The 18032-nt window shown below is 41.5% G+C and overlaps 1 protein-coding gene across 1 annotated transcript in view; it reads right to left on the reverse strand.

Annotated features, from left to right (window-relative positions):
• Positions 1-18032, reverse strand: part of snap25b (synaptosome associated protein 25b) — a 66537-nt gene that overhangs the window by 24651 nt on the left and 23854 nt on the right. The window contains exons 2-3 of the mRNA XM_067260311.1: positions 15314-15445; positions 14242-14283 (exon numbers count right to left, since the gene is read on the reverse strand). Coding sequence (XP_067116412.1) covers positions 14242-14283; positions 15314-15385 — 114 coding nt within the window. The 5' untranslated portion in view covers positions 15386-15445. The remainder of the gene's footprint in view (positions 1-14241; positions 14284-15313; positions 15446-18032) is intronic.

Genomic DNA, 18032 nt, shown 5'->3' on the forward strand with positions numbered 1-18032 from the left:
GATTCTCAGCTGAGGGAATTACGTATCTTTGCCAGCTTCTTGAGCCGTATGTTGCCATTGCAACACATCGAAGCCGTGCGCCCCCAGTCCCACAGACTGTAGGGCCTCTGCATAGCATTGCGTTATTTTGCTACGGGTACTTGTAGTGTCATGTTGATATGTTATTCCTATTCACTGGGTGTCTCCCCTTAACCCCTTCTGTTGTCCTTGGGTTGCTTTGACCCATTTTCTAATTATTTCCATATCAGAAATGTGGGTTTCCTTCAACAAAAACATTTCAAACCAAAAAGAACAATGTGTATGGTACCGTACAATGCTCTTCACAAGTTAAATAAATGATAATTTCACTACTTTCATTGAATTAGGATGTTTCATTCACTTTTATAGCATTTAAAAAAAATTGGACATTGAAAGAAAGAAATGGTGAAACCCCCCACAAAAGACTCAAAAGGCACAACAAAAAAGCCACAAAAAGGTATAAAAAGACCAAACCGTAGAAAAAAGTTTTACAAATACATCCTCATTGTTCTCCCTTTCCCAGAAACACAGAAAAAGAATGTCAGTGTAACTAAGTTTAGTGTCATTCTTTCAGTCATGTACTATCTCTTCTCATATTCCAGTTTTTCTATCTCCAGCCTTGTTTTTTTTATTAAAAGCCTCTTATACTCTATATCGAGCTCCAGGGTTCTTTTATACAGGGCCCTCACATTGTCTGCTCTAATCTGAAACAAATAATATCCCCTTTGCCCACTTGGAGAAAGCTGAAGGTGTCCATTTGACTACTATGTTTCAAGGTTCATTGCTTATACCTTGTGTCTTTGTCTTGGTCTTGAAGTGGAGGCCCTAGGCTCAGGGGGAGGAAGAAGTTCCTCTTCCTGCTGAGTTTAACACCAAGGCAATTTAATCAATTGAGTCATATTTGAAATTAGCACTTTAAGGACTTTTGTCTCATATTCAGACCACCACCAGAGGAAAATAAACTAGAAAAGAGCTCTCAAAAATGTCTCAAATGTCTCGTAGACAACAATGAGGTATGTATGATTTTCTCAAGTTGTGTGCCTCTTTTTGATCTCAGGCAGTGATATCAGAGAGCTCTCTTTATAATCTCAATCTATTCACATCCTAGTCTAATTCATGCATCTCATGCTGAGCCAGGGGCCGACTGGGGGAAAAAAGTGGCCCGGGAGTTACTGTCAGACCGGCCCAGTCAATACACGGCGCGCGGCCCACTCAGTACAAGGCGCGTTGCCCACTCAATACACGGCGCGTTGCCCACTCAATGCATCGCAGGTATCGACCAATCAGTGGCCTACTTAAAATACCCATACACTTAACATCATTTTGGATGATTACAAAGAAATTACATCATATATATTTTTTCTTACGTTGAACGTCCGAAGTCCGTAAGAACACATTTCAGAAGACACTTAAGAACATTTTCGAAAAATAGGCACCATGAGTGTTAATACAGATCGTGAGGAGGAGTATAAAACTCAGTCAGTGATTTTAAACGGGCTTACAGCAAATTATACGTGTTCAAGCTGTGTAATATGGAAAATAGTTTGAGGTGCTGGCGATGTCAGAGGGAGGGCCGGTTGGTTATGGAAGTGGGCCAGTATTTTGGACCATCCCAACCCTGTCGGCCCACCGGGGATTCCCCCGGTATCCCCGATGGCCAGTCCGCCCCTGTGCTGAGCTCAGATAGAGCAAACAAAGAGCTCTCAACAAGCACTCTCTGAATTCTCATCCATATTTATTGTTTTCTTAAAACATTTACTCAACTAGCCCATTGTAATGTTGTTTATATGCTTGTCCATGATGAAAAACAAATTCCCATGACATTTTAAACTGATTTTTAGATATTTACATGGCGAAAATTGGGGTTTAATGCAGACAAAAGCAAATGTATCAATATTTTTTCACTTTATATTTCAAAATAAATAATCTATCAATATTACTTGAACTTAAATAGGACAAATAGAAATGGAAAACAGCCCATTAGTAGAGAGGATGATAACCAATCACACTGAAAAGAAAATCCGTAATTTTAACGGTGAAAGGCATATGACTCATATATTGCCATTAGTGAGACTGAGCAAGTTATCTCCATCAAGTCTCAACTATAACTCCTGATAATATTGCTCTGTCTCACCTATTGCTCCTAGTGAATTTTAGGAGCAACACTTGAGAAATGGTTCAGACAAAATTGAAATTAAAATGATGCTGAACTGAGAGTCACAGTTTTGTCTCCTGCCTGTAGAATAGCAACCTTTGAGCAATAAATGTTTTCTCTGGGCAGTGTTGGGGTAACGCGTTACAAAGTACTCCTACAATATTCATAAATAATTGTTGAATGAACATGGTCACATAAATTACTTGAAACATACATATGCCTGGGTTTCCGAGCTGCTGCCACCAGGGTCTGAAGAAATGCCCCCTTCCACTCCTTCCATCATGGGGCGACCCTAATAGCTGGAGAGGGCCAGCTCCTCAGCAGGAGTGAAGTCCTGTGGAGGAGGGCCCCCTCCAGTTTTCTTTGCCTAATTTTTCTTCCTGTTGGCTGCAAGCGATTACATTTTTCTATAGGCCCTTTGTATACCAATATCCTACAAAAGGGACTGACTCAGGCAATTCAGCCTTGTACTTGTTAAAATATGTGCAAGTATTGCCTACTGCTAATTACTGTTTTGAATTATGTTTTTATATTTATTTTTTATTTTCTCCCACGATCGTTTGCCACTGCCAGGGTTGCAACTAAAATAATACAGCAACAAAAGTTTAACGTTATGGAATGCACAAGTGTAATTATGGTCACATCTTGTGTCTGGGGCAGTGATATCAATAAGTCATGTAGCTTACGCATTTACAGCGTCTGCTATTTTCTTCCAGCTTGGCAGCAGCGACTTTGTTGATTTTTGCCTGTATTATATGTCTGTATTCCTGATATGTTTGTATTACAATATTTCACGCAGGAGGAGTAGACAAAGTTTGTAAGATTATTGTCTGCTCCTCCTGCGTGAAATATACGGCTCTTGTTTTGTCCATGTTTGCGATTGGACATACGGTGCAAACACCGGCCCTTTATGTGAACGCGCACGTCTCTAGATTGGATTGAGTTAGAGAGTTGATAGCCGCCATTGTGATACCGCTTATCGTGATTGCGATTGTTACGCCTGGGACACACTGCCTGCGATTAGCTGCGATCTGCTGCGAAGCACCTGGAAGCGCCGCCTTTTTTCTTTCTGCGCCCATGTTATCAAATGGGACCGACCACACTGGCTGCGAAGCGCTGAGAAGCGCTGCCAAGCGCCGCGATTGCCTGCGATCGTTTCTAGTTTCTAGGCAGATAGTCAAATTTTTTCGCGAGACGCTTGCGAAATCGGCTGCAGGATGATAAAATACACCATATTAGTTGATATACTTGAATAAAAAAACATGTTATTAAGATTTTACTACATTAATTGTAGACTACGGTGAACATTCATAAAGTTGTAGACTTTATCATTATTTTTTTTATATTACTTTGGAGGCCTACGTACAATATTTTCTATATAAAACCTAACTACACAATGTTGGTAACAAACGGCCGTTCCATGTGGTTACCCTGATAAAAACGAATGAAAATGAACTGATTTATCTGTTGAGCCAGCATGCCCGTAGTTGTTTTGAAAACTAGCCACCACATTTGTTTGAGAGAAACGAGTTGTCACGCATTGCACACCACACACACGCGTGCAGACATAGTCTACCGAGAGAGAACACCCGAGAGAGAACCCCCAAGTGGATTTTGAATATCAGCGAGACGATGGACGACATCAAATTAATTCTTGAAGTTGAAAAACACAGGGAGTTGTATGACCCCCAACACCAATTTTACAAGGACAACCTAGAGAAGGATCAATGTTGGGATGCTGTTGGGGCGGCTGTTGGAATAACACGTTTCCTAAATATAGCCTATGACATGTTTATGTACAATGTCAGTGAAAAAGGAAAGCTCAGAGTAGCTGAAAGGCTTGGTGACCGGCGCGGAGAAATGTGCATCTGGTGTGAACAGCTTTTGCTCAGTTGTAGCCGATTGCGGCGCTTCGCCGGTGTGACAGTATGTTTTGTGGTGGAAGAATTCTGAAGACACTGTACGCTCAAATAATCAGGATGCCGGAATAAGACAAAATTATTTTTTCAGTACCGTAAAGTACTTAACAGAGCGCTCTGTGACCTATCCGCTGGAGGACACATAACGCAAGTGTTGTTCAGCCGAGTGATACCAACCCTAAAACATACCATGTCTTATAAAGACTCACAACATCTGGTCATCCTAAACAACAGTTAATCAATACATTATTCTCTATAATGGATTGTAAACAATAAATGTCTTAACAGGAAAAGGTTAAACAGCTGTTCAATAGCACATATTCTGAGTCTCCAACTGACCCTTTCAAGTATTTCCCCCTTAGGTCATAAGTCTTAATTGGGAGGATGTAGAAATGCCCACCCCCAAGGGTAAGTTGCCCCACAGGGAAATCAAAAGCCTCAGGACAGACAAACACTCCCTTTCGTCCTCCACCTGTTGGCCTAACTCCTTTCATGTCACAGTATGTGTCTTTAACAATGGACATAAAACCCTCGTAATTAAAATCACTCTTACATCAACATTTGTACAACCTCAAGGATCAATTTGATGGCCCTTACTCTTTAGCCTCCAGGGTTGGAGGTCGTTACGGAAGGCCCTGACTGAAAGCCCACGGTACGCTAATGGGAACACGTATATGTGAGGATGCTGTTTATTGACTACAGCTCAGCATTCAACACCATCATCCCCTCCAGACTGGTCTCCAAGCTTGTGGACCTGGGACTAAGCGCCTCCCTCTGTAAGTGGATCCTTAGTGGAACTTCCTAATGGGAAGGCCTCAGGTTCCTAGGGGTGAACATCGGCAATGACCTCACCTGATCTGCTCACACGGACAAGGCGGTCAAAGCGCCTTGAGGAGACTGAAGAAGTTTGTCATGGACTCGGTCATCCTCACTAACTTTTACAGATGCACTATAGAGAACATTCTGACTGGTTGCATCACAGTGTGGTATGGGAGCTGCACAGACAGGGACCACAAGGCCCTACGTAGTGTAGTCAGGTCTGCTGAGTTCATCATCGACAGGAAGCTCCATGCCCTACAGAACACCTACCACACACGATGCTTCAGGAAAGCTGGCAGGATTCTAAGAGACTGTAACCACCCATCCTTCAGTCTTTTTAACCCGTTGCCTTCTGGCAGGCGCTACCGTAGCATTCGGTCTCGCACCAGCAGACTGGACAATAGTTTTTATCCAAGGGTCATGAGGCTTCTGAATGGACATTGATATGGACATTGATACACTTCTCACTCGTCACTTTACATTGATACATATCTTACTAGTCACTTTACACACTGTCACTTTCAGCTCAACATTGCACTATTGCACTAACTGTACCCTACTTGTCTTAGGTTAGTATAGGTCTTGTCTTAGGTTAGTATAGGTCTGTAAGGTTAGTATAGAGAATGCAAAGTTACGTCACTGTAGGTTAACGATACACCACGCCGTGTTGCATGTTTGGATGTCGCCGCCACCTTTGCAGGTAAACGCCCTTTCCAGCTGGCCAGTCCAAATATGGGAACTTAAATTCCCATGGCTCCTGCCCTAATATCTTTGCCGTCCAATCACAAATTTTATATCTGAAAACTGCCAGATACTCATGACAACATAAGCTAAAAGCACATCTAATTTGGTTAAGGGGTTAATGGGCGTGAATTAATAAATGTATCATTATCCATCTTTTGCCTAAGCAGTAAGAGAGAATACCATGGCATGGGAGATGTCCTACAGTGTTAGATGTACTGCTTCAAATTGAAAACTGAGGCAATATTTCAAGTACACATTGCTTAATTTGACTCCTGTTAAATGTGCCTAAAAACGCCTAAACAGCATACCCAAAGTAAATTGGAAGCTGTTCTTGAACTATTTGGAGAACATGCATGTAAATGATCTCTTTTGAAAGCTGACACTCTGAAGTTATGTCCCCTGTTGTCAGGACCCCTGTCAGTCCTACTAGTGTTGAGTAATAGAAGCTTGAACACAAGGAAAGTGAAAATTTCTATTTCCGCCTAGATTTTGTTTTGAAAACAGAGGCCTGAAGAGGCCTAGAGGTGGTAGGTATTATCTGGAAGACTAAATTGGACCACAGGTTGAAGCCTTACCCAATTCAAATCAAAAGTCAAACATAATACCACAATATATTCATATTTGACACATGTTTTTATAAGAGTACATCCAGGCAGGACGCACAGACCTAGTTGGCTTTAGAGGGCTGTCAACGGGGCATGGAAGCTCCTATTGGGTCAAACAAGGTGTCAATCAAAAGGGGAGGGTTCAACGGACATTTTGATGCCTTCATATTGTAAATACTCCGTTGCTAACCGGAGAAAAGAACACTTTTATGTGAACAAGTTGTTTCTTCTGTGGGCTAACTTGCATAATGAAACAAAGGATAATGGATATTCATGAACGTAAAACATTGTATTTGGACGAATTACTTTACATGGTTAGATAATTTGAACCCTTGGGACTGTAAGCAGATCAAGTTTTGATGGCATGATTTGCACACCTGGACCTATTTGAACCACTTACGGTGAGTAAAACTTTTTTCTTTGGCATTGTTGAAGGAATGTTCACCGGAAAAAGACGTTGACTTTGCTTGCTATTGCGACTTGATCTTGAATTGGTTTATTTCAATGGAAGCACAAGAATCGTAGCTTTCCAATGATGTATAACATGTGTAGCGTCTAAAAAATATATTTGTTAGAATTTAGTGCGTCGTAACTGAGGAAGGGGGGGGGCAGCATTTTTGTAACGCGGGCGAAACAGGAGCGTAAACATATGTTGTCAATTTTGTAAATTAAAAACCTAAACGTTTTTGTTTCTGCGTTTGTGACAGGCAGCTACTGACCGTAGTAGCCTTTATGCCTCGTTGTTTGCAAATTTCTGTGAAACCTGCTAGCTACACTATGTAGGCTATCCTTTAAGCTAAATATCTATAACTTGTTTGGACAATTGGATTGTCAAAGAAAGTCAAATCTTTTTAGTTATGGAGAATTCCGGTTTATCCACTGATCACTACAAGGGTCATATCTTTCTAACCAAATAATATATTTATAATCTGTGTGCTGTTCTACATAACATTGCCAACAATTATGTATATTTCATATGCACAAAGTTGTCCTCTATCTTGTAATAAAAGTGGTTGAAAATGAAGCTGTAGCCTACGGACGGAGATTATTGTAAACATTGATGCATGAAATGTTCTTGTTTTCTCATGATTTCCCTTAAATGTCCCATGACATGAAATGTTCACTTTAGGAGGTTATTTAACATTAATATTAGTTCCCCTAGCCTGCCTTTGGTCCCCCAGTGGCTAGAAATTTCGATAGGTGTAAACCAAGCCCTGGGTAATCATCTCCGCCTTTGATCAAATGAAAGCTGAAATGCTCGGTTTTGAAAATGCTGGTTTTATGACTTCATAAGAGCGAAGGTTACCTCCCCTTTCTCTGCTTTGCCCGCACAGAGAATTTGGCCCACTAATGAGAAAATGAGCTACGACCGTGCGAGCGCTATATTGGTTTTCCTCGAGACATCCTGGCTTGCAAACGACCGAAGCATGGCAGTTAGCCCCGCCTCTTTCTTCCTCATAGCATTTAAAGCTACAGAAACAGCATGTCATGAGGAAAGCTCATTGTGGGACTGCTCGTAGTGGTTGTAATTCTGCACCAAGGCTGAATTTTGGGAAAGACACTTCGGATACAGTATTAGGGGACCACTAAGGCCTATATAAAAGCATCCAAAAACAGCATGTCATGGGATCTTTAAATATTAATACATATGGGCTCTACTACAGTCGCACGGGTGCGAGAAAGTTTTAACAATAGACATACAGTCTATGGTTTTAACCTATTGCAGCTGTCAGTTACGTAAAAAGAGGTGGTGGAACTCGAAAATACTCAAACCATTATTTGCAATGGGAAACGTTTATTCCTTTCAACTAGCAATAATCGTGACTTGGATAAACCTCATACTCATAGGCTGCATCCTGCGATAGTCTACTGCATCTGCCCTGCGCTGTAACAGCCTGGCTAGCGATCTAGCTAGCTAACCTTAACCCTCAGGGCCTCATTTACTAACATTGCGACCGCAGCTTAATCTTAACCTTTGCCCAACCGCAAATAGCGCACAGTGTATTTCCGCATTTTGCGTGGTATTTATCAAACCAGATCCTCGTCGGGCAATCAGCGCCTTACGCCGCCCTTTAGTGTTAATTAGCGTGCCGTTAAAAGACGGGAGAAATCGCCTGCATGTTACTGCCACCATGGGTGATACGAGGAAAAGAAAAAGAAGGTTCAGCGAACAGGAGATATAAATATTGGTTCACGAAGTTACATCTAACATAAACATGTTACAAGGAAGAAATAGACCTCTCCTCCCATCTCTTTGCGGCAGACACCCACTTTCCCTTATACCCTCCCAGCAGTGGTAATCTGCATTTTTACTCAAGTGCGCTGCCTTAGTCAATACGGTTTTATGTCTTTACTCGCTATTGTACGCCTGAAATGGGAGCAATCCTGTTAGTAAATGAGGCCCTCAGTGTGAACAATCGAACTAAGCAAACTAACATCCAACATTACACATATCAAAATAAACACAAGAGTTCAACAATAGAAACTTAATCAATGCTGAATAAAATTAACCCCTCAACTAAGTCCCCTTCTGTCTGCCGCAAGGCATGCTGAAAACCAAGAGCGCCCACCGTTGCGAATACAACATAAAAACTACATTTTCCATTAACGAGTAGTTTGAACCATTGACTCTAAAAACAAGGTTTGAACCCATCCACCACCGATGACCTCATTCGGATCAGTACAGAGGGGCCCTCCCTGGAAATGTTTGATGCCTCTAAATGTGCTGATCAAGACGCCCACTGATGTATGTTGTATGTCCGTTGTGTTGTCCGTTGACCTTACAAGATGGCGCCCAAACAAAACGGTTTTGCCATTTACCCAGAATTCAACGCGGCGTGACATCAACTTCGCATTCTCTATAGGTCATTATGTGTATTGAGGTCTAGTATATTGCATACTATTTTTGTATATTAGGTTTATTATTATTATATTTTTTATTTTATTTTATCTTATCATAGATGTAATCTATGCTCTTAGTACTTATATGTTATGTTATGCTAGGTTGCTTTGCGTTGTCTTGTCCCAAGAATTTCAGTGCCCAGTCTGACCTTTTGGCCTTTTAGGCAGGCAAATATATAGGCCTCTCATTAATACAATGTTTTCCAGTAGCTTATTTTTTAATACTAAGTGAGTTTTGTAATGTATATACTTGTAATGCAAATTTATTTGCCTGCCATTTATTGTAAAATTTGGAATTTATTTTATTCCCTTAATTTACTATTTTATTTTTGTTTGTATAGCATTTTGTGTTTCCTATGATGTAGTATTCATTCATGCTATGTGTGTGCTTTGTAATATGTTGGCACTTCACATTCTCCAGGAGAGTGCTCGTCTCATTTCAGAGAGGTCAAGGAAGAATTTTTACAGTTCTCCTATATTGGCCCAAATGGGTGATCGTGTTTTTTGCTTCCCTCTGGAAAATTTGTTGTCAAACGTAAGTGATTGTATTCCCCTCCCCTCTCCCTTCTGTGAAGCGCATTGTGTTGCCTTCTGGTATAAATATATAAATATATTTATATATATAAATAAAGTTTCAAGTTTAGTCCTCTAACGAGACACACAGCTGTGGCTGTATAAACATAATTAAAAAATACCTCTTCTGCATCCTGTCAAATAAAATAAAAAAACGCCTGAATAAGGCATACCCAAAGTACATTGAAAGCTGTTCTTGAACCATTTGGCGTACATGCATGGTTGTGGTCGCTTTTGAAAGGTGACACTGAAGTTATTCCCCTGTTGTCAGGACCCCTGTAAGTCCTACTGGTTTTGAGTAATAGAAGCTTGAACACAATGAAATTGAAAGTCTTTATTTCAGCCTAGATTTTGTTTAGCAAACAGAGGCCTGAAGAGGCCTATAGGTTGGAGGTATTAGTTGGAAGACACAATGGGACCATAGCATGAAGCCTTACCTAATCCAAGTCAAAAGTCGAATATAATACCACATTATATTCATATTTGACACACGATGTTCTAAGAGTATATCCAGGCGTTTTCTTTTGAAGACTTCATAACTGTTGTCTCTAATAAAAGGTGGTACTTAGAACTATCATATCTCATAGCTAAATCCCCCATTAGTATTGCTGAAACACTAGAACTGAAGCATGAACACATTAGAGTGCTTTATCTGATTCACCAGTATTGACGCAGAAAAAACTCTGCTTCTGTCAGCCATTTTGCGCCTGGACTTTTACTTTGAAAGTTCCAAAGTTACCCCTAATGTTGCCTATTGGCGTCTGCAGAATTTCAACACGCATTTCAACCAGTTCACACACTCACACGCCACACCTTGTACTTATCACACTGAGAAGGCAACGGCAACCAAGTTGTCCTGCTAACGTTGTATACATTAATGGACGAGGCGCAGGCACACGGAGTGAAGTTTCCTGCCGCCAGCACGTATCGTTTTCCCCTGTGTTAAACAGTCTCGGCCACCGTGCGTTCGTTACTAGGCAACATAGATGCGCGAACACACGGAACAGTCTCGGCCACCGTACGTTCGTTACTAGGTAAGCAACATAGACGCACGAACACACGTGACGGAGAAGGTAAGTTGGAAGAAAGCTCGTCTAACATTTTTTATATTTTCCCCAGACAGGCTAGAACGTTTGTTAATATAGCCCATTTTTGGCTAAATTATTATTGATAAAGGGGAGGCACGGAAGGATGCAAGGCAAGGAAGTGAACTTGTTGCTCTTGTGGTTAGTGGTAACTGATTTAAATTTTTGGTTCTCGCTGTGATATATTGTTTTATTACTGTTGCTTGCTTTTTCCCACAGGTACATTTGCACTTATAGCTGTTCATGTTGTTTGGTTGTGACTTGTTTAACTACATGCTCTTATGGTTCTTCCCTTTGGCACTTACTTTGGTTGTTCACAATGTGTGCTTCATGTTTTGGCTACTCGCGATGTTTTTTGGCTATCTTGTTGTTATGATCAGTGACCTATGCACTTTGTAAAGCTCTCTCTTGGAAGTCGCTTTGGATAAAAGCGTCTGCTAAATGAATAAATGTAAATGTAAATGTAAGGAAGTGGCGGCACATAACAGGTGTAGAAAAACCCGGAGGGCAGACACCAACACAAAAGTGAAAAACTGGTGATGAAACCGAAAATGAAGAGGAGACAAAGAAAAAGAAAAGACTGTTCAATGAAAATTGAATGAAATTGCTGAGTGGCTTGTAACTTTGGAAAACCACTAGCCACAGTAGCTGGTGAGCAAAAATGTTAATGTCAAGCGCTGGCTATAAGGCTAACAAGCTCATTTGTGAACCAGCTGAAGCGTATTTCAGTTTTGTACCAAAGAAAGAGTTGGGGGGGGGGGGGGGGGGGGGCTATGGACAAGGCATGGAAGATCCTATTGACACCAAGATTTCATGAGTATTCCGAAACGAACCCGAGTTATGGCCGATTGAATGTGAGTGACTGGTCTCTTCAGTTGGCAAAATCAGAATGATGCAACAAGAGTTCATTTATGGATGGAAAACATGGTTTTCGATTAAATACTTTACTTAGTTAGATAGTTTGGACCTTTGTGAATGTAACCAGACCATTTTGGTTGGGATGTTTTGCATAACTGGATAACTCTGAGCCTTGTTAGGTGAGTAGTCTCTGTTTACTTTCACGTTGTTGACAAGTTTGAGATCGGACAAAGACGTTGATTGTACCTGCTGTTGCAACTCGATCTTGAAATGGTTTACATCAATAGAATCACAAGACTCTTTCCAATGATGTATGGCATGTGTGACAGAATACAATTATATTTTAAGAATTTAGTGGGGAAGAGGGGGTGCAGCGTTTCACGGGCCTGAGGTCGTCCTGAGATCGGCAAGAGGTTGAATACTTAAATAGACAGTAATGATGTCCCACTTTGACCGTATAAGTGTCCCACATTACCAATATCACCAAGTTTGTTTAATTTTTTTAATACATTTGCTAAAATTAAGAACAAAAATATGTACATAAGTATTCACAGCCTTTGCTCAATACTGAGTTGAAGCACCTTTGGCAACAATTACAGCCTCAAGTCTTTTTGAGTATGATGCTACATGCTTGGCACATCTATTTTGGGGCAGTTTCTCCCATTCTTCAGTTTCTCCCATGACCTCTCAAGCTCCATCAGGTTGGATGGGTAGCATAGGTGCACAGCCATTTTCAGATCTCTACAGAAATGTTAAATCGGGTTCAAGTCTGGGCTCTGGCTGGGCCACTCAAGGACATTCACAGAGTTGTCCCGAAGCCACTCCTTTGATATCTTGGCTGTGTGCTTAGGGTCGTTGTCCTGTTGGAAGATGAACCTTTGCTCCAGTCTGAGGTCAAGAGTGCTCTGGAGCAGGTTTTCATCTTTCCCTCAATCCTGACAAGTCTCCCAGTTCCTGCCGCTTAAAACCATACCCACAGCATGATGCTGCCACCATCATGCTTCACTTTAGGGATGGTATTGGCCAGGTGATGAGTGGGGCTTGGTTTCTTCCTGACATGATGTTTGGCACTCACTCAGTTTGGCTGGGCAGCCAACTCTAGGAAGAGTCCTGGTGGTTCCAAACTTCTTCCATTTATGGATGATGGAGGCCACTGTGCACCTTGGGGCCTTCAATGCTGCAGATTTGTTTTTGTACCCTTCCCAGATCTATGCCTCAATACAATCCTGTCTCAGAGGTCTGTGCTCTGACATGCACTGTCAACTGTGGGACCTTATATAGACAGGTATGTACCTTTCCAAATCATGTCCAATCAACTGAATTTACCACAGGTCGACTCCGATCAAGTTGTAGAAACATCACAAAGATGATCAATGGAAACAGGACGCACCTGAGCTCAATTTTGAGTGTCATGGCAAAGGCAGTGAATACTTAAGTACATGTGATTTATTCGTTTTTTATTTTTAATAGATTTGCAAAAATGTAAAATGTTATCCATTTTGGAATACGGCTGTAACATAACAACAGGTGGAAAAAGTGAAGCGCTGTGAATACTTTCCGGATGCACTTACAGAGAGGATGCATAAATCTGAGTGTGTTCATGAATATTGAGACCTCTCCTAACAGGGGTCATAAAATGTCACTACACACCACTTACTGACAAGGCACAATTGAGCCTGAGCCTTTTTCTATCCTGAAGGTCTTTGTTGAAGAGAAAAGGTATCCTCTCTGAGCTCTGTGGGTTAATTTCTGTAGTGTGTGAAGGATGTGCGTGTGTACATGCATCATGCGCATTGTTTTCCACAGAATGTGATTATATTTGTGGCGGTAGGCAGGGGCGGAGCCAGACGTTGTAGAAATGTGGGGCTCAGCCCAAACCTATGTCCTAGTATCGGTTAGATGTGAGTGTAGATGGGGACTTCAACAAGTAATGCGAGAGAGAAATGTATTTGCATTCATTTGAGTGCTTTATATATTAATTTTTATATAATTTAACTTGAATATGTCGTTTGGACACATTTGTGCAGAGAATTATGATACTAACTGTTCGTAAACTGACGATTCTTTGAAGAAACTGTTCGTCCCGCGCATTGAGGAGTCAGGTGGCTGAGCGGTTAGGGAATCAGGCTAGTAATCTGAAGGTTGCTAGTTCGATTCCCGGCCATGTCAAATGACGTTGTGTCCTTGGGCAAGGCACTTCACCCTACTTGCCTCGGGGGGAATTGTCCCTGTACTTACTGTAATTCGCTCTGGATAAGAGCGTCTGCTAAATGACTAAATGTAAATGTAAATTGAGCGTGCACGGAGAGGGGGGCTATTCAAAGACGGGTCCGTTGTAGTGAGAGAACGCGAGCGGGGCAAGAAGGGGCTGAGCGAATCAATGCACTGCGAGCAGCACTACAATCAGATTTTTTTTTTTTTTAAACAGTATTTAAAAAAAACAAAAAATTACATTGTGGCAGTCAATTTTTTATTGTGGCGGGCTGCCACAAATAAATCTATGTATGGGAAACACTGATGCGTGTGTGTCTCTGTGTGCTGGTGTCCACCGTGTGACGTCTTACCTCCTCGACCATAGCCAGCATGCGCCGAGTGCTCTCCAGTGACTGGGTTAGAAAATACGAAAGAAAGACAGGAAAAAGAAAGCAGAACAGAAGAGAACGTTTTCAGATAAAGATCTGCATTAAATAAACTTATGCAATGGCAAACTGAAGGGGTTGGGGTTATCCTGGGTGGACTCCTTGTAGGATTAAGCTGAAATAGTGACAGTTGATGTACTACTATAAATGACCCTTATAGAACAAAGACTAATTCAGTTAATCAATATTGATTGTCCCACTCTGTTTCACACTGCTTTCCTTTTCTTTTCATTCTCTTCCTTCCTCCACCCCTTTTCTCTCTATCCCCCACTCTCCTACTTACTATCCCTCTACCTATCCCTCCTAAATGTCTTTATCTGTAGCACTATATCTTCCCTCCATGCCCTCCCCTCTCTACCTCCATCACTCGCTCCCCCTTCAATCTCTACCTACATCCCTCTGCCCTTTTCTCTCTTCCCTCCATCCTGTCTCCCCTCTCCTCCCTATGTCCCTCTCTCTAGAGCCTGTCTGAATTACATTATTTCCTCATGAATAGTTAATGGAATCATTTGGGCTGGTGCATTATTCTGGGATGTGAAGTTATGTCTCTGCCTCAGTTAATTATGGAAGTCAGGGTCATGCTGAGTGCCCTGACAGCCATATACAGCTCCACCTCTCCAGGTAAACCACCAGGCATCTTACTAGACATGGTTACAATTTGCAGATATTGCCAGATACATGGGTGTGCTTGATTTATTCAGTATCCTGTGCAATGCAACGGAGAAACTGATCTCATTAGTGACAACTGTGAGACCAATGAAATGCACCTGGCTTGGATTTGTGTGTGCATGTGTGTGTATCTGTGTGTCTTTGTGTGTGTATATATACTGTATGTGTGCCTTGCTTGTCAGTGTGTGTTTGCCAGTGTTTGAGTGCGAGTCTCAGTGTGTGTAGGCCTAAATGTGTGTATATATTTGTGTGCATGTACTGCATGTTTCAGGCTTACATAACAGTCTAGAATATGTCACACTGCATGTCTGTGTGTGTGTTGCTGTACCTCATCGGCTATCTGGTCGCCCCGTGTCTGCAGGTCAGCCAGCTCATTGCGCATGTCTGCTTCGTCTGCCATAGCTTGGTAACGAGGAGGGCGTTGGCCTCTGAGAGCGAAGACTGGATACTACTGAAAAGCCTGTAGACACAGTGAGAGAGTGAGACAGTGAGAGAGAGTGAGACAGAGGGAGAAAGATGGAGACAGAGAGGAAGACTGGGGAGGAGGGGGTAGAAGAGTTGGTGAGGCGGATTTATGCAGTGGAGAGAGATTGAGAATATCCATTATAAAGAATGTACTTTATATAAAAATGCTTAGTAGAGTGAATACAGCACTTGAGTACTGTTACGCTAATTATAGATGCAGTGCCAGTGATGCAGCTGGTGATGACAGTTCTTCTCAGTGGCTTTGATTCCTATACTTCTCAGATCACAATTGAAAGTCTCTGTCATCTCTGAAATACTTGTTCAACCTCCACATCCATCTATTCTAGTAACTTATTCATGTCATAAAAGCAATTTCTCATTATTTTAAACAAATTGCCAATGCTCTGGTACATTGTACACATGTATCCTAAGTTTGCTATGTTTATATTATCACATTCTCATAAATATGACACGACAACTGACCGAGGAGACTCAATTTGTACAAACACTGTTCCTGTCGCTATATCCATGCCTTAAGAATCTGACCAAGGAGGCTAAAGTGGTAGGAATAGTGCCCATGTCCGTGATGCGTGCTGGTGATTATAATGTCGTAGTTGATTTGGCGTTGAGAGTTTTGTGTGCAGGTAGTTTTGACATCAGTAAACACGTTAATTTATGTAACAAAATTCACTGATCTATACTAAAAGTATCCACTTTATATTGTTGTTATATGTATATACATATATATATACTGTTAGCTAGCCAGCATTTCATCCATAATGGAAACCCTTTGAAAGCAGCTGATTAAAGCAGTCAGCACTGCAAACTAATTGTAGCTAATAACCTTCCAGCTATAGGCCTACCTACTGAAAGAACCCATCCACTTTAAATATTGTATTTTTCTTAGTTAGCTAGCCAGTATTTCATCAGTAAAATAGTCTTGGATTTTCTGTATCACACTGACAAATACTATTGTTCTTGTGCCTATTTTTGGCTCGCTATATCCATATAGTTGTCTCGCGAGAGCTAGCTCAGTCAACTCAACGTGGCCGAGAGTTGAGAGCAAAAACTGGCAGCGATTTTCTTTTTTTTATGTCGAAATGCTTATTCAAACAAAGTCAATTGGGGCACTGCACAGTTGGATTATTAAAAAGGACACCTGAAAAATATGAACTTTGCAGAGTGCCCGAAATCCCATACACACAGATACACAGACAGGCAGATACACAGACACACAGAGATTCCTGGCATTATTAGGGAGATCATCCCATTTATTTGGCCATTTTGCCTACAAAATAAGTTTGATAAATTTGCATCAATGCTTTTTTTTAAAGTGAATTTCGAACTTCTGCCTAGTTGTAGCGAACAAGCCACTTTGAAGGTGCCATGCTTCATCTCTGGTGCCCTCTAATATTAATTTCCTTGAAAACAGCAACAATTCATTCATTGTGGACAATACACACTGGCAAGGGTGTAAAGTTTAGATGCTAGGGACACGTCCCTACCAAAGCCACGGAAAAACGAATCCCTACCAAACTTTGCAAGGTGAAATATAATGTTTAGGCTATTACATAAAGCTCAAACAACAGTTTTGTGCTCAAATGAGTGCTCTGCATGCTCTATTAATGTCCCTACCAAACCTGAAATCAAACCTACACCCTTACACACCGGTGTTTACAGAAATCTGTGACCTATCAAAAACTGTGACCAGGAGTCGCTGTTTTAATACTTTTCAAATATGTTCAAGCCTAACAGTGCGTGTCCACTGCAGCGACGCGATGCGAGCGACATGTTTTCCATTCATTTTCAATGGAGCCAGGCGAATCGCTTGCGTGGTGCATTGTGGGTAGCGACGCGACGCGACCGAGTTGAGATTTTCTCAACTTTATGCAAATGAGGAGCGATTTTCGTATTCATGGTAAACATTTCTAGCTTTCTAGGTTTCAAGGTGGAGGAGAAACTAATCGTTTGTGTGGCTGCTTACCCAGTCCTGTACGATACATAGTATTTGTACAGAGATGCTAATAATAAAAAAACGATGCATGGCGCAAGGTTGCTGAAGTTGTTGGTGCTTGTACTTTCTAATTCAGTCTAGTGACATTACGTAACTTCGTTCTGTAGTAACTAGCTAGCTAGCTAGCCCGGCTGGAACTCACTATCGTATCGACAGATTAGCAGAGACTGAGGAATATAGTAAAACGTTTTTTACACATGTCAACGTGTATGTCTATTAAGCAGTTTTGTATTTTGTATACAAGTTGTATTTTGATCGATGTTGCAACTACGTAACCCCAAGTCTCCACACTTGGCCATGAGAACTACAACAGTGATTTTAGAGAACTACATTCTACATTCATCTGTTTGAAACGCCCTTGAGCGTGGTGAACTGTGGGAAGGCGAGCGATGGCAAGCGATTCGCATCGCTGCAGTGGACACGCACTGTTAACCCCAATCTTTAACCCTAACATTTGCTGAACAGTATGGCGAGGCGTTAGAACAGTGAACCCTTGGTCACAGTTTTTGATAGGTCACCGATTTCGGTACAATACCGGCTTTGCAATAAGGGAAACAGGTTGGATGAA

The sequence above is a fragment of the Osmerus mordax genome, chromosome 22, assembly GCF_038355195.1.
Source record: "Osmerus mordax isolate fOsmMor3 chromosome 22, fOsmMor3.pri, whole genome shotgun sequence".
Classification (NCBI taxonomy): domain Eukaryota; kingdom Metazoa; phylum Chordata; class Actinopteri; order Osmeriformes; family Osmeridae; genus Osmerus; species Osmerus mordax.